This window comes from Plectropomus leopardus, chromosome 8 (assembly GCF_008729295.1).
Source record: "Plectropomus leopardus isolate mb chromosome 8, YSFRI_Pleo_2.0, whole genome shotgun sequence".
Taxonomy (NCBI): Eukaryota; Metazoa; Chordata; class Actinopteri; order Perciformes; family Serranidae; genus Plectropomus; species Plectropomus leopardus.
In genome coordinates, this window is record NC_056470.1 from 15,914,111 (window position 1) to 15,938,283 (window position 24,173).

General features: G+C 39.3%; 1 protein-coding gene across 1 annotated transcript; it reads right to left on the reverse strand.

Annotated features, from left to right (window-relative positions):
- Nucleotides 1-931: 931 nt before the first annotated feature.
- Nucleotides 932-22,491, reverse strand: gnai3 (guanine nucleotide binding protein (G protein), alpha inhibiting activity polypeptide 3). Its single transcript, XM_042491000.1, has 9 exons — nucleotides 21,891-22,491; nucleotides 13,083-13,125; nucleotides 12,456-12,597; nucleotides 10,580-10,737; nucleotides 8,558-8,686; nucleotides 6,260-6,389; nucleotides 5,674-5,827; nucleotides 4,152-4,359; nucleotides 932-1,991 (listed from the first exon to the last, which is right to left on the reverse strand). Exons 1-8 carry the CDS (start codon nucleotides 22,006-22,008, stop codon nucleotides 4,169-4,171), a joined length of 1,065 nt encoding a protein of 354 aa, XP_042346934.1. The 5' UTR covers nucleotides 22,009-22,491; the 3' UTR covers nucleotides 932-1,991; nucleotides 4,152-4,168.
- Between the last annotated feature and the right edge of the window lie 1,682 nt (nucleotides 22,492-24,173).

Below are 24,173 nucleotides of genomic sequence, written 5' to 3' on the forward strand. Positions count from 1 at the left end.
ATCCATATTACTGCGAGTGTTAACATTACATACACTGCTACATGTAGCTAAACTTGGTTGCTGATCTTGTTTATTCTCTATGATTCTTGATCAGATTCCTGCTGGGACCTGTCTGGTTGCTGCTGTCTGGTGATTTTGGATGGTAGAAAGTGCCGCTATTCTCCGTTACAATCATTCTTTTGGCTGTAATGGCAGTGTAGAGATCCCAAGAGCACAGTTACGAATGAGCTGACTCATCAAAGTAGACCAGGCTTTTTTGGGAGGGGGGCTTAAAGAGACAGGTGCTAAAATATTTTTTTGAACATTAAAGCATGTAAACCTGTAAACCTGAAGTAGAAACCAAAAATAGAAATATGACCCTGAAAATTAGCACAAAAGGTCCCCTTTAAAGATTTACATCTTCAGTAGGAACTAATGGGCTTGGGGCTACAGACAGAATATGGAAGTCAAACATTTTGAAAGAACGAACACACTGGTTTTGGTCTTTTCATGCAATTTGTTGTGAAAAAGAAAAATATAGACCATCACCAGCCTTGTCTTTGAAACTGAACGTGCACAAATGTGAGGATTTGGATCTCATGTTGACTTGATTGATAACAGTTTGAATTTATGTTGCAATAATAACCATTAATGTCATTAATAATAATCCATGGATTGTTATTCTTGAGAAACAACACAAAAGACAGGACAATGAGGATATACTGTTGAGCTGTGGTTTGTGTGCAGCAGCTGGAACAAACTGAGCCTTCCGCTCGAGCATACAGATGTGTCTAAAGTCTAAAAATAGTGTAACCAATTTGCATGACCTCCTTCTCTGCATGGTCTAGGTGGGCCTAGGTCTTTCTAAAGCTTCACAGGAGATAAAATCTGGTTGCTGTTGCCTGTGGTGAGACGTTGGTTCAGTCTTTGAAACAGAAGCAAGAGAAGACAATGTTGTGCCATCATTTAATGATGTTGAAATGAAAATTACAACTGCGGCAATGTTCAGAAAGCTCGACTTGAACCTTCAGGAATGATTTCTACCAGGATTCCTCGGTGCAGGAAGTGACTGACCCAAACTCTGCTCTGCTACAGTATTCTGTAGTTCAGCAAATGACTTCCTAAATATTATGTGACAGCTGCAGCCAAAGAAAATACAGCCTGTGGCTATATCAAACTAACCCATTTTTTTGTTCAATGTTTTCATCTTCACTGATATCTACATGATTAAAAAAATACCTACTTATATTCAAACTCCTATGGGAAGTCAAGATCTCCCTTCACAAAATGATTTCCAATGATGTGTCTCATGTATAAAAATATTGTTCAGTACAATGTTGTCTAGTTAATAATTAACTATGTAGACAGCTGTGTTGCTACTGAGTTCATTACACTCTTGCAAACTAATCCCAGACCCAAAATGATACGTTATGTATATTTACAAAAACTGCTCACACAAAACGCCTCTCCATACATAAGTTATTGCATTCACACATCCAAAAATGGTAATACTAAATAATTGCTACTCCAAAATTAAAACGAAATGTAACAAATATTCAATAAAAGCGGTGTGATACAGACTCAAGCTAAGAGAAGATGCAACAGAAAAAAGTGAACAGAATTAACTCGTCATCTGTGAAACAGTGAAATGCAGTGATGGATTTGATGAACAGGCTCTTTTGGTCCTTGTACATGAGACAGACAGACTTTCTGAGGGGGCTTTACCTGCCAGCCCCAGACTGTTGCACAGGTCTTAAATATAACAGGATTCCACATATCTCACAGTGACCCTCATTTCACAAGCCTCCCCCACATATCACTTTCTCCAGTATGCTCTGCATCATAACATCTATTAAGACAAACGTAATCATAGTATCAAGTCCCCAAATTGTGGAATTTAGGTCCTAAATGCAGCATGGCCACCAGCTCAGTTCTTAGTAACACCTACTTTCCAATTCGCCCTCTGCAGACAAGACATACCAGCCCAGAAGTCCTATTTCTGCTCCTGACACCTGCAAGAAAAAGACAAATAGTATTTAATCCTTATGGCAACAGGAAATGATGAACATGGATTCAATGCCAATCTGTGTATCTATGGTTTAATTGTTTTCCTTTCTTAAACCACTAAACAGAAAAACAACTGCGATGCCTTTTTTTACCTTGTTAGCTTTACAAATGATCAAATGAACATTGCATCCATTGAAGCTTGATCTATTATCCAAATTGTACAATGAAATAGAATAAGGAAGCCAAGAGCCAGACAGCTGACCTTCAAAGTTAAAGTTAAGCATTTTAAAGCATGTTGGCTACAATGCTCAATTAATAGCCTAAATAATGAACATAATTCATAACTTTAATACAGTCATATTTCTGCCACTATCCCCACAAATGATTGTGAATAAATCACTCATGGAGGAGACCACTGGCATTATTACAGACTGCTGCTATTCATGTATGCATGTACTGAGCAACTGATATATTCATCAACTTATTTATTTAATTAAAGCTACTTAATCTGCTTCTTTGGATAATTGTTAAAGACTTCAACAGATATAATGTTCATGTGACCATTTGGTATGTTAAAAAGGAAACGCACAGATACCGATTAATGCCCCTAAACATGTTGGCCTAATCTAAATTTCCATTCACTTCTGTAGTAATAAGAGTTCATTTTGTAGACATACTTTTTGGCTCTTTTTGAATGAAAAAAATCTATTTATGCCATATATATGTCAGGCTCTTGTTAAAATACACACGTTAACCACAGTAACAGTTGACTGTTGATGCTCGGACTATAACATTTAGCACGTCTGGTATTTTAAAGATTAGCATGCTAGCCTGTTAGCATAACGTTTAACATGTTAGCATCTATACACGGACACATATCTCTGTCTCACGTATCTTTGTTAGCCAGTTAGCACAATGTTTAGCATGTTAGCATTTTACACCCACACACAGACACATATTTCTGCCTTATTTACCTACCGGTACATTAGCCCTGTTAGCATCATGTTGAGAAGTTTGTTAGCATGTTTACATCCACAAACGAATACTTATCTCTGCCTTAGTGTTTATGCTATGTTAGCTTGTTAGCATAACGCTAAGAAGCATGTTAGCATTTTTACATCCACACACATTCATGTCTTTCATGTTAAAATATATCTTTCTTGTCTTAAATGTTATTCAATTTCGGTCACGTTCATTTATAGTCAGCTGCCATGCACGCAGCTGTAAAAATACAAAAAGGTATTATTAGCCATAGTTTCGGGCCAGTTTTAGCATCTTGAAACTGGCTCTTGTCATGTAAATAAGTTAGGTTAACTTAGTATTGCCAGGACTTTGTCTTTTTTACCATTACTGCTTTCCTCTGCAGACTCCCTCACGGACCACGGGAGACACACACACACACACACACACACACACACACATACACACACATACACACACACACACACACACACACACACACACACACACACACACACACACACACACACACACACACACACACACACACACACACCTGGTTGCAGGTGGTGACATGAATGCTCCAGGCTGGCTCATGGGTGATACCATGTGCTCATCACAACAGGGGTGTGAGGAACGGACCACTTTTGTTTTTAATGATTTGAAGGTTCTGGCCAATTATTTGTTTTTTTTAGGGCATTCAACCATATCACAAGGCCTTCATCAGTGGATGGAGTTTATTATTTGATTGTTTTTGTTAGTTTGTTCACTTCACATTACGTGTAATCTATTTTTCCTGACTACTTTCATGTGAGACCAGTTTATTCAGTATGACTGTTTTTTTCAGGTGCTGGTTACGTAAAATCCACTTTCTGAGCAGATAAAGTGTCTGCCTGCTCTGTCTATCACAACTATGTTGGCAAACAGATGAGGAAGACATATTTCATCAATAGTCGTTTAGTTTTTATGTCATAAATTTGAATTGTTTTGATTGTTAGCAGCACTTTATAAAAACTCAGATAGTTTCTTAGCCAAATTTCAGTGCAATCCATCCAAAAGTTATCAAAAATAATAGTGACCCAACAGTCTGCAGTGATGCAACAACATTACATTTTTGACTGTTGGCTTTGCAAACACCACCATGTTGCCACATCTCTGCAGCGTTCTGCATGAAGTGTAGCGCAGGTGAAAGTCACTGTACAGACCTGCAGGGCCTGAAGCTTTAGTACAGCCCGATCTCGCTCAGGTTGATCTTGATGATGATGTCGGTCACGGCATCAAACACAAACTGCACATTCTTGGTGTCTGTGGCACAGGTAAAGTGGGTGTAGATCTCCTTGGTGTCCTTTCGTTTGTTTAGGTCTTCAAACTGGCACTGGATATAAGCTGCAGTCTCCTCGTATGAGTCCCCACCTGCAGTAAAAAAGGTAATTTACAAAAAAGAAGTTGGTTTTAAATTCACATTCACATTCCTGTATGATCTCTGGAAAAAAGCTCAACTCATTTATATTTTTGATTTTTTATTTGATGCAGATTTTAGTTCAGTCTGCTGGTGGATACAATCTGCATTGGGCTCATTTTTTGATCAAAAAATTGTCAGCAAAACATCAGAAATGCAGAGACCTCCTAATTATTGATGATCCTTTCTGCAAGCGACTGTTGAATTCTATGCGTGCCTGCTGTGCAGAGACACCTTTAGTGATGCTCACTATTAAGACATTAAAACTGATGATCCCTGACACAAACTCTTGTGTTGCAGATCTATAAATAGATATAACTGTCAAAGTCCATCATGGACATTAGAGCAGCCTTGGTTAATAAAACTGACAAGCAAAATGGGCTACAGTGAATTATTCAGTTAAACTTAAAATGCTGGGATGGTGATGACGTTTAAATGTGATAAAACAGCTCAACAGTAAAACACAGACCCTTTGTCTGACTGTAAAAAGCATCACTAGATCAAAACGCACACAATAAAGACACATTCCACTTTCAAAGCTTATTTAACACACACACAGAAACCTCAAAAATGGCTTTTGCTGTATTATCTAAACCTAACAGAATCCTCCAACAGCATGACATCAAACGTATTTAAAGGCCCAGACCAAAACGACATCAAAGAAATAGCAGTGACAAGAGCTAACTGTTGTGTTGCCTAACGCCGCCTGTATCTTGGCCACATTTTGAACACATTGCTGATGGCCGACCAGCACATACATTCAGCACCCTGAGGGAGAGAATAACTCTGTACCAGCAGATGGTTATAGTCTTTAATCTTCGTTCAAAAGGGAAAACTGGAGGACTGTCTTCATGCCAGCCAGTCAGCACATTAGCAACACAATCCAGTGTTGAAGCATATTTACCGTGCACCAGTGAACAAAAACAAAAGTTTTTCAAATGTATTTTTTGGCGCTTTGAACACCACAGTCCGATAAGCCGAGAGTACCATCTACTGTAATTCCATTATTTTGGAGACAAGACAGACATCTCTTTGGCCGATGTCTCCAACACTGCAACTCACACCAAAACAATCTAGACTGATTAACAGCACCACAGGTAAGAGGAAAAATATGTATTCTTGATTTCAGGGTGAACTGTCCCTTTATGGCTAGGATACATAAACAGAGAAATAATCATTTCTTCTGATCAAAAAAACTCAAGAAGCGACTACACAGATGATATCGCGTTAAAACTTTGATAAATTGCTAACACACAGGTGCATCTCACCTGTGTATTCTGGGTAGCAGATAGTGAGTGGACTCCTGCCGATCTTCTCTTCAAACAAGTCCTTTTTGTTGAGGAAGAGGATGATGGAGGTGAGCGTGAACCACTTGTTGTTGCAGATGGAGTCGAAAAGCTTCATGCTCTCATGCATGCGGTTCTGCAGAGAGAGCAGACGTGAGCTTACCCATAATAGGACTTTTCACATAAGACATTTTGACACAGGAGGGAATAATAAAATTCATGATGATTTAATTTAGCTGCTTTTGGTTTCAGGGTCTTGGGGAATGTTCCAAAACTCTTCCCGCACACTGCTGTTTGGGTTTGGTGCCTACTGCGACTTGAACTAAAGGCTCTGCGAGTAAAATACCATGTGTACCAAGATCATAAATGACACAGACTAATAAAAACATATTTAACACAGCTTTTAGTGGATGCATCTGAATGGAAAAGGTACTTTGCCAGCACTTATAAGCTATAAAAGAACAGAGCCGCCATTAATGTTATTAGTCATTAGTTGCTTTGTGTCTTATGATTTATCAGTGTCATCCACATGTTAAAAAGTGACCCCAGACCACACTCACTCACTTACCATCTCCTCATCCTCAGCCAAGACGAGGTCGTAGTCACTGAGTGCTACACAGAAAATGATAGATGTGACTCCCTCAAAACAATGGATCCATTTCTTCCTCTCCGAGCGTTGACCGCCGACATCAAACATTCTGCAGACACACATAAACTGCGTAAATAAATGTACATTGAATGTGCTCATTTTAATCTAATGTCATTCTTATTTTAATGTTTCATGAGGATGAGTGTCCTCGTAAATCTGTGTTCCATAACGCTGCTGAGTAGCGCGCACACACACACACACACACACACACACACACGCACGCACATACCCGCGCGCACACACACACACACACACACACACACACACACACACACACACACACACACACACACACACACACACACACACACACACACGTGTTTTCTGCCTCTGTCTCCACCTGAGGCCCTCAGAGCCAAACTGAACCTACACCAGGCTGCTTAACTGACACAGAAATTAAATGAAAGAACACCATGTGCTTCAACACCAATTCAGTGATTGCACATTTCCAGATCCTGAGTGTTTTTTGTTTTATTCAAATATGGGGATACAAAGGCAGGCCACGGAGGCTATTATAGTTAATGTTTCACCAATATTTATAAGTACAGGCGCTAGACAAAATAGTGTAAAAGGACTGAAGCAATATAATCACTTTTACTGCTACAAACTAGCGGGCTGAACTTTAGTCAGCAGCATTTGTGAGATATAAAAGAGGCTTGAAAATAAACTGTAACCAGCATCCGTCAAAAAAATACCATTAAATAATTCAATATGATGAGGGGCAAATTACCACAACATATGACAAACACAGACAGCTGACGGATGACCATCATGGATATAGATATATGTATAAAGAAAAGTGAGATGCACATGCAACATAAAGCAAGTGCAATCAAGATTTAGTTACTTCAAAGTCATTTTTCATGAAGTTTTTTCTTTCTTTTTTTGTGACTGCAATGATCATAAGCTGTTAGACAGTGAAATGAAATGTTAAAAATCATAAGAAAACGACCTCATGTTTATGAAATAAATTGCTTGTGTTATTGTGTTTCTGACGCCCAGCCTTATCCTCATCACAATTTGCATATAAAGTGGTAAAACTATCCAGTATTCATCAGGAAAAGCAATGAGCTAACAAAGACTCGAGAAAAGTTTAAAAATATAAATAAATAAAATTCTACCAGAATGTAGTTGTTCAGTGTTTCCTGCTCAAGTGATAAACTTTCAGTCCAGTCGTGTTAAAAGGTAACTTTCGTGTTTTTCAACCTGGACCCTATTTTCCCATGTTTTTTGTCTAAGTGACTAATGGAGACAACAGTTTTTGAAATTGGTTCAGTATTGAGCGACAGGGCTGTAGATGGCATCAGTGAAACAGGCTGCATGTAACTCAGGGCAACTGTGCACCCTCAGTTTACGTCTGGTAAAAGTGCTTCTTTTGTCACTGATAGGCTCATGTTGTCATTCTAAATACCTGACAATACTGAAAGGATCTCAATAGAGATAGACCCTTTTGTTAAAGAGTAGATCCATTTTCTTAAACCAGAGACAGCCTCAAAAGCAATACTGCCAAACCCAACAGACTCCTTAAATAATAAACACTTAAATAAACAGTTTTACATAAACAATTTTATGTCTGTGACAAAAAACCCTGCTTCATTCAAGGTTGACAGAAATGAAATAAAACTCCCCAAAACAACCTTGCTTAGTCTTCCCACTGTTGCAACAGTCACCAAATCTGGTTTGGTTTAAATTAACCCTTAATTAAACCACTAAGGTGTAAATATGCTGCCTCTTTACATGCTAAAATTACTGTTAATTTTAAATGGAGTTTGGTGAAATTACCGATTTCCGGAGCTGTTTCTGGTTAAACAAAAGCTCTTTAACAAAAAGGTCTATCTCTGTTAAGACACTTACCATAGTGTTGCCAGACACTTAGAGTGACAATCTGAGCCTGTCAGTGACAAAAACAAACACTTTTAGTGGTCATATATTGAACGTGCACAAGTGCTCCGAGTGGTGCAGCCCTGTCACTCGATACCAGACTAATATCAAAATTGCTGTTTCCATTTGTTATTTAGACACAAAAACATGGAAAAACAGGGTCCAGGTTGAAAAATACCGAAGTAACCCTTTAAGTTAATGAAGACATCTAAATGCTGAGTGACACAATAAACCAGCTCGGGCCTTGACTGCCTCTCAAGCTTAATCAGTTATTCTTATGGCACAGGCAGCCCACCTGAGGCCCTTCATCAGCAGATAAATTACAGCTATACTAACTTGAAGTAGAGATCTTTGAAGGTGAAGTGAGTTTCAACGATGCCAGTGGTCTTCACACGTGTACGCAGCACGTCCTGCTGAGTTGGGATGTAGTTCGGCTGACAGATCCTGTCCAAGTCATTAAGGTAGCTGAGAGACAGAAAACATGAATATATGAAGATGAACCCAGTTGTAATATACATCTAACAGTAAAAGGGCTCAACAGATTATTAGGGCCCTTATTTGGTATTTTGCCGATTATCTGTATCTGCATTTTATTTCAATTATCGCTGATACAATTAATTATTAAAAAGTGCAATGAAAGTGTCAGCATGGGAGGAACTTTTACTTTCTAAAATGTAAAGGAGCTATTTTTATTTACTCATTTTTATCTAAACTTTCACTTGCTTTTTTAAAATAAAAAGTTGCTCCAAATTCTAAATATTGACAGAAAAATTTTCTTTTTTTTTTGTAAATGGATAAATATTAGTTATCAGTCTCATTAACTACTAATAATTGGTATCGGCCATGAAAAAAAACCAATATCGGTCGACCCCTACACATTACACATTTACTGTAGCAGTATCAGCAGTACAGGCAGCTATGTGCTTCATTGAAAAAGATGTTTAAAAACAGATTTGGTTATCCAGGTGTTTTAACCAAAAAAAGACAACATAATGCAAATCGACGTTTATGTCTGGTGGAGTGGCGGCTCTGCAGACAGACATCCGAGGACTCCACAGAATGATACTAAATATGGGCTCATATTTTGGTGCATGATAAACACTGGCTCCTTGTGGGTTGAGTAAAAACAGACAACTGCACTGGTTCCTCTTGTCTCACAGTGTAGACAAAGTGCACCGTGACAGCTTGGCTGTTTTCAAAACAAAGAAAGTGTCCTTGAGATACTTTCTTTCAGGGCAAGAGCAATATATAAACGCCACAGAGACAGAAAACCTTCAGCTTTACCCATGTCTGACTGGAAATACAAGACCGGACTATATATTGCTTTATTTGTAATTTTGAGTTTTTTAACACTGATCAGACAGCTGGATCCAGTGGTTGACTATCACAATGATCTAAAACCATGTTGTCAAGTTATATTCTGTATAAACAGCTGTATAAAACTGAACAGAAACATTTTCAAGTTGTCAGTTTCTCCTTCGTGTTTCTCCTTTTTCAGGAATGCAATCAGCTGAATAACAAGCTGACACAAGACTGAGAAGAACAAGACACATCTTGCCTCCCTGTTTGTTCCAGAGGAAATGCTACAGACATGAGGGAGAAGAACTACTCTGAGTCAAACTTGTCCCACTTCTAGTGAAGAGGGAAACGCCTTAAAAATATAAGGCAGAATATGAATGCTTTACTGTACGCCTGTTTATGAGAAAGAAGATGAATGGTGCAAGTTTAGACTTCCCTATAAATCGTTAAAGCAGTCTCACTTCCTCCTGGAATTTTCAGTGTGTCAGAGAGTTGAGTAATGACAAAAAAATACATTTGAATCATTAGAAATTGATTTGAAATCAAGTATGGCTGAAGTTGAAGAAGTTGCATTCATGCCCAATTGATATTCAAATTATTTTCTCAATTAATTAATCAACTTTTAGGTCTATGAAATGTCAGGGTATGAGGAAAAAAAACAAGGATTTTCCAATGACCCACTGTAATGTCATAAAATGTCTGTTTTTGTCTGACCAACAGTCAGAAAGCTTAAGACCTTCTGTTTATAATCAGATAAATAAAGAAAAAGAGGAGGATCCTCACAACCAAGAAGAAACAGAGATGTTTAATGATCATTTTTCTGCTTATTGACTTATTGACTATTGACTTGATTGATCAATCAGCTCATCTAACTGATTGTTTAACTTATTTTTATACAAAATAAATGGTGAATGGATGCCAGATTTCATTATTTCTAAGCACTTTTGCAGATTTCTTTTCCTAAATCAGTGCAGTCATCTGTAAATTGACTCATTTAATAGTCTTTCAGTTGATGTTTGGTTTGTTTGTGTGCAGAGAAGTGAACAGTGAGTTCCTCACTATGAAGCAGAGTCATTGAGCTGGTACTCTCGTGATCGATCGAAGCACGTCTGAACTCCAGCGTCGCCCCACAGTCTCTGAATCACGCCGGTCAGCTCTGCCGACATCACCCCTTCCTCTGCTGAGCTCGCCAGGACAAACAGCTGGCGGGCATCATCCTGTGATGAAGACAATAATTGCTGTCATTGTGAACTTTTTCCTGAGGTGATTCATTCAATAAACAAAGACATATTTAATGCAGACTGAATATGATTTTTGTGTCTAAGTGATTAAAGGAGACAACTGCAGTGGCGAAACTGGCTGAAATGTAACAACACAGGGCAAATAAATGTACTTGTTTTTGCCACTGACAGCATCCTATTGTTGATGTAAGTGTCTGGCAACATTATGGAAAGGATTCCTACAAAGAAATGAATGATTTTTCTTTCCCTTTCACTGGTCTTTTTGTTATTGTCTTGCTTTAAGGTCCAGTGTGCAGGATGTAGAGGGGTATGTTGGCAGAAATGAAATATAATATAGAAAGTATGTTTTCTTTAGTGTATAATCAGCTGAAAATTGTAGTGTTTATTTTACCTTGGAATGAGTCATTTATATCTACATTGGAAGCGGATCCTCTTATATGGAGTTTGCCATACTCACCATCATGTTTCTCCATTAGCCTTAAGAGGACAAACCAAACACTGATCTGTAGTGTAAAACTGCTTAATTCAGCGTTTTTACCACTTTAAATCATCTGGTACGTTTGTTTTCGAGAGAAAGAGACCTCTGCAGATAATTTGGCTCCCAGTAAAAACCTCCTGAACAAAGAAAACCTGAGGAATCCTAACTGGAATTATCAGCTGGTTGCAATCTGCAGTTCTCACTGGTAGATGCCACTAAATCCCCCTTCACTTGCATGCTTTACCTTTACAGAGAAGTTTCATTCTTAAATCTCATGAAAGGTGACTTGTTGCAGGAAAAACAATGGTGGAAACATTAGTGAGATTTGGAGAGACGAGTGCCCGGCAGAGTTTGTTGTGTTGGAATACAGAAAGCCTTGCTCAGCATTATAAAAAAAGATGTTCAAGCTCATGGGTGAATATTTAGATGATTTCAACTGGGGGTCGACCGATATTGGTTTTTCAGGACGAATACCAATACCAATTATTAGTGGTTTGGTATTCGTCAATTAGTAGTAGACCAGTAACTGATATTTGGAACCGATATGCATTTACAATAAAAATGAAAATCTGTCTGTCAAGATGTAGAATTTGGACTATAACAAACTCCAACACAAAACTTTGTTTAAATGCCTTTAGCAAATGTTAAATCAAAACTGAAACGTTCAACATCCTTTCCAGAAAAATCCAAGCAACTTTTTTTTATAAAGTCAAGTGAAAATTTAAGTAAAAAATGAATTAATAAAAATATCAACCTGAGATTTTACAAAGTAAAGGTTCTTCCCATGCTGACACTTTCTTTGCACTTTTTAATTAATTAACTGTATCAAATAAAATGCTGATACAGATAATTGGCAAACTGCCAAATATTGGCCCGAGTACTCAACCAGGCCTATAATCTGTTGAACCCTAATTTGCACAATGTGGAAAAGTATTTCAGAATTGAACTTGTCCTTGAGTGAGAGAAAAAAACATTTTATTCTCCTCCTTTTCCATAAAGTTGTCAGATACTTACGATAACAGTCCGAGCCCGTCAGTGACAAAAACAAACTCTTTCAATGTACATACATAGACAATGCACAATTGCTCGTGAGCCTGTTTCGCCGCTGCAGTCACAGGACCGTCTCGCAACACTGGACCAATTTCAAAAATTGTTGTCTGCATTGGTCAAAAACAGGAAAAGAGGGTTCAAAAACACCAAAATTCCTTTTACTTACCGCCCGTGCAGCATCCCCAAAATCTATCTTTAACCGTCCCATGGCCCTGATGATGGCCATGATGGACTGGATGGTGTTGCTGTACACCACCACTTTGTACTGCTTGCACTCCTCTTCTGAGTAACCATCTTCATGAATGATTCTGACACAGAAACAAAATCCAAACAGGCTTTTAGAGTCTGGATAAATATCTGACAGTGTGAACAATAGCTTTAACAAATGTGGGACAGATTACAGATTTGAAACATTTCATGTAACGCTGTCATTAGTGCTGGAATTTGAGCCTCAGTGAGCATGCAGCATGCCTAATGTGGGAACTGGGGGAGTCTATTCAGGTCCTGCCAGGCTGTGGCCGGCCTCTGTGCCCATTGTTTAACACGTTATGCAAAAGGGAGCTTCCTACACCGCCTAAGCAGAGTGAAATGAGGGTCCCACTTTGCCTCCACAGTATTTCTACGAAGATGAGCTCTGTTTGTAACCACAGCTCTCCCCACATTATTAACCTCGGACTACAAGGCTGCAGCTGAAAGTGGGCGTGAGCGACTGTCTTTTATCAGTGTTATGTAAAAAAAAAATGACAGCATTTCTTAAAGGATGTCGGGGTTTGTGTTACAAGCTGTAACTTACTTCATCTGCTTTACTATTGTGCTCTTCCCAGATTCCCCAGCACCTGAAAAAAGAAGCGCTTATATGAGAACAGCCACAAAAAGTCACCCACATAATATCTGACAGATCCAGACCCCTCTCACACGGACAATGGATCAAACCAGCTTTTCACAGCGGTTAGACTTAATCTGATCTCATTTAATCACGCATCACACAATGTGCAATATGTTTGCGTCAAAACAGCCGAGAAAAAGCAGCCTTGTGATGGACTTTAAAGGCAGGCATTTAAGGAGGGCCTGAAGGAAAGTACATCATGGTCATGACTTACTTCTTTGCAGCAATGAAACCTTATTTTTCTTTTGTAAAGATGTTTTTATTAAAGCAAAATAGAGAATTTCCCAGAAACAAATACACTCAAACACCCAGCCCTGATATGGTAGAAATTTCTCACTTGGACATAATTGAAAAATAGAGCAAATAAAATCAAGTAAGGTATGAGGTCATGCTAATTAGTGTTGCCATGATACTGGAATTTACAACTTTGATACATTACCTTGAAAGATATTATTAGTATGTTTTGATACTGTTTTCAATATTACAGGGACAAATAGACATTAATCAAAAGTTACATTTTACAAGGCTATAATATGAAAGCGATAACTGTTCTTTCACTTGGTTAGTGGCAGAGAACAGTAGAATGACTAAAGTAAGAGTGAGTAAGAAAGTGCAGCTGGTTCGGGTGTATCGATACTGTAGAAACTCTACTGAGCATTGAAACCCTTTCAGATATTCAGAGTTCATGCAGATCAAAATAAATATTATATATATATATAAATATATATATATATATATATATATATATATAATATATATATATATATATATATATATATATATATATTCTCTTCATACTGTACGAGATCTTTTCAGGTCTGCTGTAGCAGTTGTTTCCAACTGCTGGGTTGCGGGTCCATTCTTAATGGACTGCAAGGGAACATAACAAGTTTAGAAAAAAAACTTGTTAAAATGTGTTAAAAAATCATAGAAACTGTTGTATGATGATATGCTGCCTCTGCGAAGGAGGAAGTTCAGATTCCCACTTTTGTAAAACACACTTTTTCCCAGCTGTTGCCGCAAATAACATGAAGTATTTTTTATTACGGCTCACATTAAGTCCTTGTCTGTCTCCCAAGATCCAGACTCTAGGGTCGGATTAGATTTCAATTTAATAACATCTGAAATTATTTTCATGATGTATTTCCAAAATTCTGTCAGATAAGAGCAGTGATGAACAATGTGATGCACCAGTCAGCGTGTCAGAGAGTATGAGCACATTTGCTATTTGTCATTAGCCACAGACAGACACAGACACCAGTGTCACACGGAGGAATGAGGTGCTAACTGCTTATAATAAAATGTGTGCACCACAGCCTGGAGATTAAGAGGTGCAGAAACACAGAGAGGATGATGGGAAATAGTGTGATGAGCTGCGGCGCCTCTTTTGGGAAGTGTGAGCTTTCACAATATTGTCCATCTGTGACAAGTGATGGACCGATGACCCGCCAGTTGATATCAGAGCCTCCATTTCAATAAAGGCCATTGTGACAATGATGAGCGAGAAAATTATTTCACACGAGGAATCTTTAAATTATTTCTACAACAATCATCCAAACAGGAAACAGTTGTCACGCTTCTGGCTGAGCCAGTGTTTTTCCACTGGAGAGACGATCCCAGATATCTTGCTGTTCTGGCCGTCAGAGAGCAGAGGGGCCATAAAAACATTACATGATTAAAGGGTCCGTCTGCAATCTTAAAAAAACAAACACCAATGTGTTCTGTATATAGTATATCTGATACTTCACACCAAATTTGAACAGTATCATCATAACATGTTAATGAGCACAAAGTGTTCCTTTATCAATTAAAAAGATTATTCTATCCATGATCTCTTATCCAGAGTTACAGGGATTAAATATATTTATTAATTAGAATGGACCTGATTAATTTCTCATTATGATATTGGCAGCCACTTGCTTTTTTTACCATCTGCAAGGAGTTTAACAGTCTGCCATTGCTTCTCTTCTGACCAGCATTACAGATGTATAATTGTATAGCATTTGTATGATAATTTTGCCCTCTGTACAATCAATAGTGACAAAGAATTCCATAATGTACAATAATTTAATCATTTTGTGACACGATTAGTAGTTGGATTTAATCTGTGTTGTCTCATTTTCATTAATATCCTGACATGATCAGAAAGGCATCTGTGTTTATGTGTTTTTTCTTCACATGACCTCTTTGTACCCAATCATATTCGGTGTGGGCTGAAATGAACGTGACTCACGACCACAGCTGTCATTGGCGATTAAACATTCACACTGAGGTATGCTGTGTTCAAGTCCAGTAGTTTTGAATGCATTAGTGAGCCCAGTTATTTTATTTGTTATTCTGTAGCTTACGGTGTAAACTGTTTTCATACAAAATATGAATAGGCTTACAGTCATGCTGTTTTGTAATCTAATTTTTGTAATACCAGGCTGTTACAAAAATAATCAGACTGATGGACTTGCGGACTCACACCCACTCCCATGCACCGTAGCTACATCAGCTTGCTTAAAGAGAAGTCGTTTAAATGCATGTTTTGCAAGACACACACGGCACACTTATGCCATCGAAGACGAACTATGGTGAAAGTCAGAAAGGTATGAAACATCACATACCAGCAAAGCCTAATGTGTTGATATTTACTGCTGCAGTACCATGGTTGGCCTCCTGAACAAACTGCCAGCCTGATTAATTGTCCCGTGCTAAATATAGCCCTCCTGACTGATCGATGGTAAGAACACACGTTGTATGTCACTGCTGTGATTTGAGCTCAGGTGTCTGCGGTGGCGAATCAGTGCTTTGCCTCTGTGCCACACGTCGACTCACTCTGGAATCAGTCATTTTTCATAACTGAAGTTTAATTAAAGAGGCATGAAAACATGTGTGCACATGAAACACTGGATGTCAAACTCACACAAGCAGTGAGAAATTATTTCCATAAACATCTGGGGGGGGAGTTTACACTGGCAGAAGAGCCTCCTTTTGCTTAATATAACTGCAACAATTGTTAGCAGGATGTGGACGTTTTCAAGCGCTGGGATTTGAAATATGGATAACTGCTTTGTTTCAAAACAGCGAGAAACAAGTTTGAATGTGAGAAGAATTTGGAAATAAGGATGTCTTAAAATTGTTGTTTCCCTAAAAGGTGGTGAAACACGTTCCTGCTGCCAGTTAGGAATCCTTAGCAGATGAATTTTGTCAAGGAGGCTTACAGTAGAGTAATATGTTTAGATGGCTGGCCAACAAGAATTAAATCCACAGATTCTTTGGTTAAGCTGTCACCAGCAAAAGAGATTTACGCCCGCTCACACAGACAGGGAGGGGAGGACAAATTGTGTTGATCCCTTTCCTCAGTTCTGTCAGTCACCAATTCCCTCATTCATGGCATTTTTGGGGGCTGATCATCAACCGTGGCCTGCTGCCAGTTCACGGACCAATTTTAAGCAGACATTCACTTAGTCGTCCAAACCCATGCAGACTCCAAACCAAGCCTCATTTAACAAGAATCTAAAATGCAGATTTTTTATGAATTGCCATTCGTGGTCAAACCAGAGGCCGTTTTCATTGGAGGGGTGCGCCGGCTCTCCAGCTTTGTGGTTTCATACAAAGAGCAGCAGCCGAACTCCTCTTTGTTTTTCCCCTATAACTCTCATTCCAGCACAGACAGGGGGTGGAGGGCACTGCCTGGAAAAATAACTTCAGCCTCAACTCTGTAGTCAAAACCTTAAAAATATCCATACAATGAGATTTTAGCCTGAATTGTACTTTTGCAGAACCACATGGTCATTCTCACAAAACAGTCAGCTGCAGGTGGGATTCATCCATCGCTGATCCAACAACCACATCAACATGACCTCAGGTTTGACTTCAGTCAGGGCTGGAGTACCTAAAATAGCTCATCTTCCACACAATGAAATGACGCAATCAGGCTGAAATCTATCAACAAAACAGCGGAAACAGATAAAAATCAGCTCACAGTTTTGGGTACAAGTGGCTCTGAAATGTAAGGAAGCAGATTTACTGGCATGGTTTTGTTCTGTCATATCTTGTAGATCAAGGTGCAAGAAAAATCACGTAAACATGAAACTGCCTGTCTTTTTAATGATAATGCTACTACCAGGAATGTGGTCTGACTCACAGGATGTAGACCGTTACTGGTCCCCCATCTAGTTCAAATTCTCCTCCCCTTCTGCTATCTCCCGACACTGGGGCTGTATCTGTAAAAGAACCATTTCTAAGCAGAAGACAATAACGTTATTTTACAGCCTGACCAGGAAAAGCCTTTCTTCCTCCCAGCAGCTTCCTCTATCTCATTCAGATTCATCCTGGGTCTGGGTACGCAGCTGCCTGTACCAGAGAGCAGCGCTCTGTCTGTAGCTACATCTGAGGACCGAAATGTCCCGAAAAGTATACTGCACACTGACTGCAGTGGTGATCCTTGACTCCGGGGGGCCCCATACTAAGACGCACTGTCCTAACTAACTGTATCCAGCTGTCCGAAGGTACCTAGAAGGAGTCCTGCTTAGCCTATACCCTTTTTGACCACAATTAGTTTGCGTAAAATAGGCGATAGACTGTTTTCCCATTGCCAGTAGACAAGCAGACAAGTAGGCCTATGTCTTTCTGTTTGTTTTTTTTTGCTGGTGTGCTTTGTTTTGTATTTTCTTGGTGTGTCACATTCAACGTCACTGACAACCCAGAAAACAAGTTAGTTGGTAGCAGAATGGAAATAACTGAAAATATGACAGAGGTTACCTTCTTTATGTCTCTGACTTATTCAGTTTCCCAAACTTTGTGCCAGCTGAAATTGGAACAATGTTTGAGTGCTGCTTGGACAGAGACGGATGGTATTTTGTGGCAGCCCACCATTGTATCTCTCCAGCAAAGGCGCTATAATTTACGTGTCCACCATGGTGTCATATTTCCATCACTGCTGAGCGAAGCTGGTCGGAGGTGGAGCCAATAAATAGGCCAACCTGTGACTACTGCAGAGTCATTTGACAGGGACTTGCATGCCAAATGTAACCTTTTCCATTAAATACAAAAGCCAATTTTTTTGCAGTGGGAAATGCACCCTCTGATTTTTTTGGGTGGGGCAGTGGAGATGCACTGATCTTTACAGGAGGTTTAAGGGGGTTTATATATTTGTTATTGCAAAATGTACCAATATGAGAGGCTTTCAGGGGCCCCTTTTTTCCTTCCAACTGGTTTGTGTTTCCTGACTGTGCGTCCATGAGAGACTGGCAAAAAAAAAACCAAAAAGAAAAAACACACACACACTTGAAGAATCACATTAGGCTGAGGAGTCTCTGACCAGTGATTAAGATTTTTGACTCTCAGGGTGCAGCCCTACCCAACACAATTTTACAAAAGAACGGTTAGACATTTCTCCAGCGCGTGCGGAGACACTTCAGGTCTTGTTAAGCAAACTATCAGAGATATGGTCCAGAACACAAACAATAAGGACAAAAGCAGGACAACACTTAAAGAATAAATCATGTCTGTTTTGAGATTTGCAAATCGTGGAAATCATGTTAGTCATGATCAGTAACTGTAAGTGCTGACTACAGTAGTTCCTGTTACGGTGATTATTGCTGAGACATGAATAAGTGAAGTAGGAGTGTTTCTCTGATGTAATAAACTTGTTTCAGGGCTTTGCCTAATTCTTCCTACTTGTCCCTCCAGAACAAATCACAGCTACTACCTAATATCTTCAGCAATTGATTTGTCTGTTTAACATCCCAAAACTGATCCTTCTAAAAACAGGTGTTAAGGGGGATTAAACACCATCTACTGTGAAGGAACATGTATGTCATGGGGAGATTTTTCATGATCAATGACATGATGCATCTTGTTGTGACGCAACTCTCTGGGGGCGATCATTACGTTGTAATGTCTTCAGGAAGTCCTGCTGCGTGAATGAATGTAGTGATGATTTCATTGCGATGACTAATTCAATAGCTGTGCTCAGAATAATCCATTTAATTAAATACTAGTTACTCGTTTATTCTGGTAACATGACATCATGTTACAGGAAAACACATAGTGAGGACTTCACATACAGATATATTCCACTTAAATCTCTCTTAAAACTACATCACTTAATACCACAGTCTCTGTTTTTATTCATCGTGTCATTCTTTTGACATGACTCAAGTATCTTGCCCAACATTTTGTGAGAAAAAAGCGACGTGACAACCAAAAGGTCAAAAGAATCACATCACAACTGTATCAGTACAATCAGCTTGTGTAGTGCTCACTTCTTTAAAGTGCAAAACATTCTGAGGGCAACACATATCAGATGCTCTATGTTTAACCGTTTTATTCTTTTTGTACTTCTGTATAGTTTCAGTGGATTTTTGGACCATTCATTAGGTGTACTGTTGGAATAAACGTTATCTGAGCGTACTGAGCGCACAGACAGAGCGCAGTGAAAGTGAAACCTAACCATTCATTCTGCTGGGTCTAAAGGTTTGCTTTCACTCACAAACAGCTGCTCCTCTCTCCCATTTACTGATCAATTATCCACCTCATAAGTCAATACTCCAAGCTACTGCTGAGGAGCAAGAGAAGAGATCTGCCCCCACTGTTTTAAATGTAGAGAGGGGTCACACACACAAGGAAGGAAAACGAAAGTTCATAAAATTATAAATAACTTCTGTTACTAGGCCAAAAGTCCCCTTACGTACATAGAATACAGAGCTTTCTCTCAAACAGCAGTTCCTCTGATGGAGTGTGGTATTGTGCCGGAAATGGCTATAAATTGGGGTCTCGAGATAAATCATCAGGGGTCATCTTGTGATTTCTCAAATTTTTGCTTTTTTTCTTGTGAAATACTAGTTACTTTCACTTCCCTGGGCCTTTATAAGCTCTTCTGACGCCACAACTTATGATGACTGTCTCATTTGAAGGGGTCACAGACTCATCAATGCTGATGCAGAGGTTACACATTATAGATAATGGGATGTGGTGTTAAATAACTTTCTGAAAACTGGCACAGGACAGGAGGTCCTGCTGGAGAGCAGAGAGCATTAAAATGTTGAGTGCTGCTGGATTCAGGGCATTTAATCCCACTGGCACGTCTGTGCAGTCCACACCCACAGTGTGAGGACCAACAAGTGTGTGTCAGTAACGAATACCAGCAGGAAGTGCAGAACATACAGTCAGTGGTCAGTACAGTGTCATTAAACTGAACCTGGAAGTCACTAATATCAATCACCTGAAGTTTGAGGTGAGATTACTTAAATTAAACTGTAATGGCCCAACACATTTTCTACTTCTACTACTTATAGAATAACTTAAATTACCAAAGAAAGAGCAGCGCAAGACGAAGAACAATGACCAAATCAACATGGCTGTAATGATTGGTTGATTAATTTGATCATCAGTTGATCAATAGAAAATTAAGGGGCAAGAATTTTGATGTATCTATTAATCGTTAAAGTAACTTTTCTAACAAAAAAAGCCAAATATTACCCAGTTCTGGGATAAAATTATTAAATCGTGTGGCTCTTCTAGACTTTCAACATTTCATCAGACACACAGCAGGATCCCGGGTGAAAGTCCAGGGTTTGTTGGACGTATCCACCATGAATCCTGCCCACCCTGTAGGGACTTTCAAGCTCCTTGTATCACGGCATTACCTAAACTTTCTAACTGATGCCAACCATTGGTATATTATACCACCACGACAGGTGCTGTCCAGATGTTCGACCGCATTATAAACTGATGCCAAAATCACTGACCAAATGGTGATATTTGATGACTTGGGAATGAGAAGAGGCTGTGTAAATGGACGTTTTGATACTGTTTAGCTGTCTTTGAAGGTGGTCCCCTATGACTTCAGTTCATCACTAATTTTAAGGTTTTTTGGTTTCTTTGTTCACCGTGGAGGCATTAGAGAAAAAAAAAGTTTTACTCTTGAACTGCACGTTACACAAAGTGAGTAATTGATACACAAATGATCATTTTGTGGGTGAAGTATTCCTTTAAGAAACCCGAGGACATCGACTTGAGCTTAAGAAAATTGATAGCTGTTTTCTGACACTGACATGATTAATAGGCTATACCAGCAAATGTCAGATTAATACGAAGTCTACAGCCCTAAAAAATCAGTACAGGCTGTATCGTGATTTACAGTGTGTAGAGATACAAGAAGACAAAAGCTCATGATACTCCTCACATTGAACTTGTGCTAAGGTAAAGCTCAGCTTTTTCACAAGTCATTTTGGGACAAATCTGACCCAGTGATGGATTTGTCTTTCTAACACTGACGCCAAATTATGTGGGACAATTAAATAAATTTTAACACAGCATTCCTATTCATACTAACCAGCTACAATACAGATACAATCATTTACTTCTCATTTCTCAGTGTTTACAGGTCAACAGTCTGACCAGAGTCAGAGTTTTGTTTACAGGCACTGAAGTAAAACAGGCCTGCATGAGTTACAGCGTGCTTTGTGACAAGTGACAACACTCAGTCAACAAATAGTGTCCTCTGATTGCAACTCAGAAAGCTCCGAGTTCACCACCAACATCTGGTTTACTTCTAAAACTTCTGTCAGTGGAGACGTGATGAGCCACAGCTGCTTTAAACCAACACAGGGAGGGGTGTGGAGTCATGAAGACTGCAGTGAAAACGTGAAAAGTAATCAAACATTTATTGTTATTCATGCATTGACTTAACAAAAAAGAGAGTGAGAGAAACACAGTTCCTACCGAGAAGAAGCAGTTTGACCTCTCTGGAGGATTTCTCTCTGTCCTCCCGCAGGTTTTTATCAATCATTTTACTCCTCTCCACCGCAGCTTTGTCCTCGGCGCTGATCGTGCAGCCCATTTTCACTTTTTAAAACTTCTTTTCTCTGACTGTCGTTTCAGCAGCTCATTAGTTGAAGGGAAACGCCGTCAGACGCCGTCAAAGGTCGGTGTGAGCTGAAGTTTCCAGCCGAGGAGAAGCGGAGAAACAGAAGAGAGGAGAAAGGCGTTGGCACCGGAGACTCGTCTGTCCAACTGAACCACAGTCTGATACTGAGCTCACACTGCTCCAGTCCACACACTCCTGTCTGTACAGGTGATCACACGCGAGATTCAAAGGGAAAAAACTCCCTTCAAATGTTTTAAATCTTTTTTATCCAAATAATCCGAAGTTTACACTCACGGAGGAACAAAAAAAAAAAACTAGGAAAGAAACTTACAAAATGAAAATTTGAAAGAAAAATCTGAGTATTTCCAACGTTTTTAAGGAAAACCCCGCTGTAAAAACCACCAGGTTTTCCCCTCAAGACTTTTGCTGCTGCGCAGTCGCGCGTTCATCCAGCTGATCCAGTTGCAAACCCCGAAAAGGTACTGAAAAAGGAAAATTGATGCGGCCCAAGGGGCTGATGGGAAATGGAGTCGTGTCTAGACCACCATACGTATGAATTCTGCCAGTGAAGCTTAAATATTGCTCAGACTCGGAAACAAATCGATATGTTTCTTACATACTCTCCCGTGTTGATGTATAATGTCGTTAAAACAGTAAGAAGATGCACGTGCAGGTTTTATATTCGTTTACACTCGTCAGAGTGCAGCACGAGCTTTGTGTGGTGTGAGGGCGCCTCCACTAGATCCACAGGTGAACTGCAGGTGTGGATTTGATAGATCAATCCAATCTGCACTTCACTGCTGAAAGACAAGAAACGACTTCTCTGGCAAAGAGATCAAATTTCAGTTTCAGTCTTTTTTCTTCTTGATTTTAAACCTATTTTGTACCTTATGGCAAGCCGAAAACTTCTATTAGATTCAGTCTAAATTGAAGTGAAACATGTAGGCTATCATTATGAAGAGATTGTTGGATTTCATGTGATATCCCACTCTGAATTTACCTCACCAGTTGGCAATTTATGTCAGACTGTGAACTCCTCTGCTAGTTAAAAGGTGGGTAACATGTTTAATTTGACAACATTCACTATTGCAAGGACACTTTCACATGGAATTATGGTAGGCTTTATATTTTTGTTCTCTCCACCTTGTCTTTAATGTATTGTTACATTGTACATGTGTTGTTTTTTTCCTCCTTCAACATGATTACACCTTCTACACCTGTGAGCCATGTTTACAGCTTTCTGGTTGATGATGATTCATAGGCCTGCTTGTACCAGCCAATGGCTTTTTTTTAATAGTGAATATATAAATTTACCAATGCTTTCGTGATAATAAGCCATCAAAAGAGATGGATGTTAAATTTACAGTATATTTATGATTCAGTCTGGGCTGAGATTGCTTGCACATGGTTCTCATCATGGAAGTGGCTGAGCTAGTGGCTAGCAGCTAACAGTGCTAATGATGTCAACAGCACCCACAGTGTTGACAGAACTAATGGTGTTAACGTGTGGGGGACTGCAGGTGGGTGTGACGCCAGTGACACACTGTATGCGTGAGCTGCGCATGATGACTACCCTGCTGAACTGCTGCAGCTTGCAAGCTTGGGTGTCTGCACTGAAAATGTTGTTGCTGAAGTGCAGCTGCAGAGCAGCATGCTGCTTTAACTATTGTATTTCCACAGTCAAAAGCCTTTACTACACTAATTTATGAAACCCTGCAAGCTACTGCTTTGTCAGCAACACAGTCCTGCAAATATTTCACAATAGAGATTCTACTGACAGTCAGCGGGGTTTTATTTTGAAGCAGAAACAGAAACAAGAAAGGTTGAGTAAAACAAATGTATTTGTATTTCTTTATGTCTGTGACGGATACAGACATTGTAACTGTTGTCAATAATATTATTATCAAAAGACCATTTTTCCCTGTCTATTTATGCTGAAAACACATTTCGCTGGAAAAACATTGATAAAACTTCGAATCTGTAGATGTGTTGCATCTGAGCAGCAGTCAAGTTGCACCTGGGCAGTGCTGCTCTAACCTGTTAAGATGACCACAGAAATAAAAAGAAAATTCTGTGACGCACACGCATGGAGACAGTGTGGCTCAGGTGTTATGCTTCTTCGAAAACGCTATTCCACC

What these genes read in the sequence shown, in the direction of transcription:
- gnai3 (XM_042491000.1), bottom strand. Translation starts at nt 22,008, where the DNA reads ATGGGCTGCACGATCAGCGCCGAGGACAAAGCTGCGGTGGAGAGGAGT. An exon ending in GGTCAAACTGCTTCTTCTCG is followed by an intron (nt 13,126 to 21,890) that starts GTAGGAACTGTG and finishes TTCTTTTTTCAG; the next exon opens with GTGCTGGGGAATCTGGGAAG. An exon ending in TGGCTGAGGATGAGGAGATG is followed by an intron (nt 5,828 to 6,259) that starts GTAAGTGAGTGA and finishes CTCTCTCTGCAG; the next exon opens with AACCGCATGCATGAGAGCAT.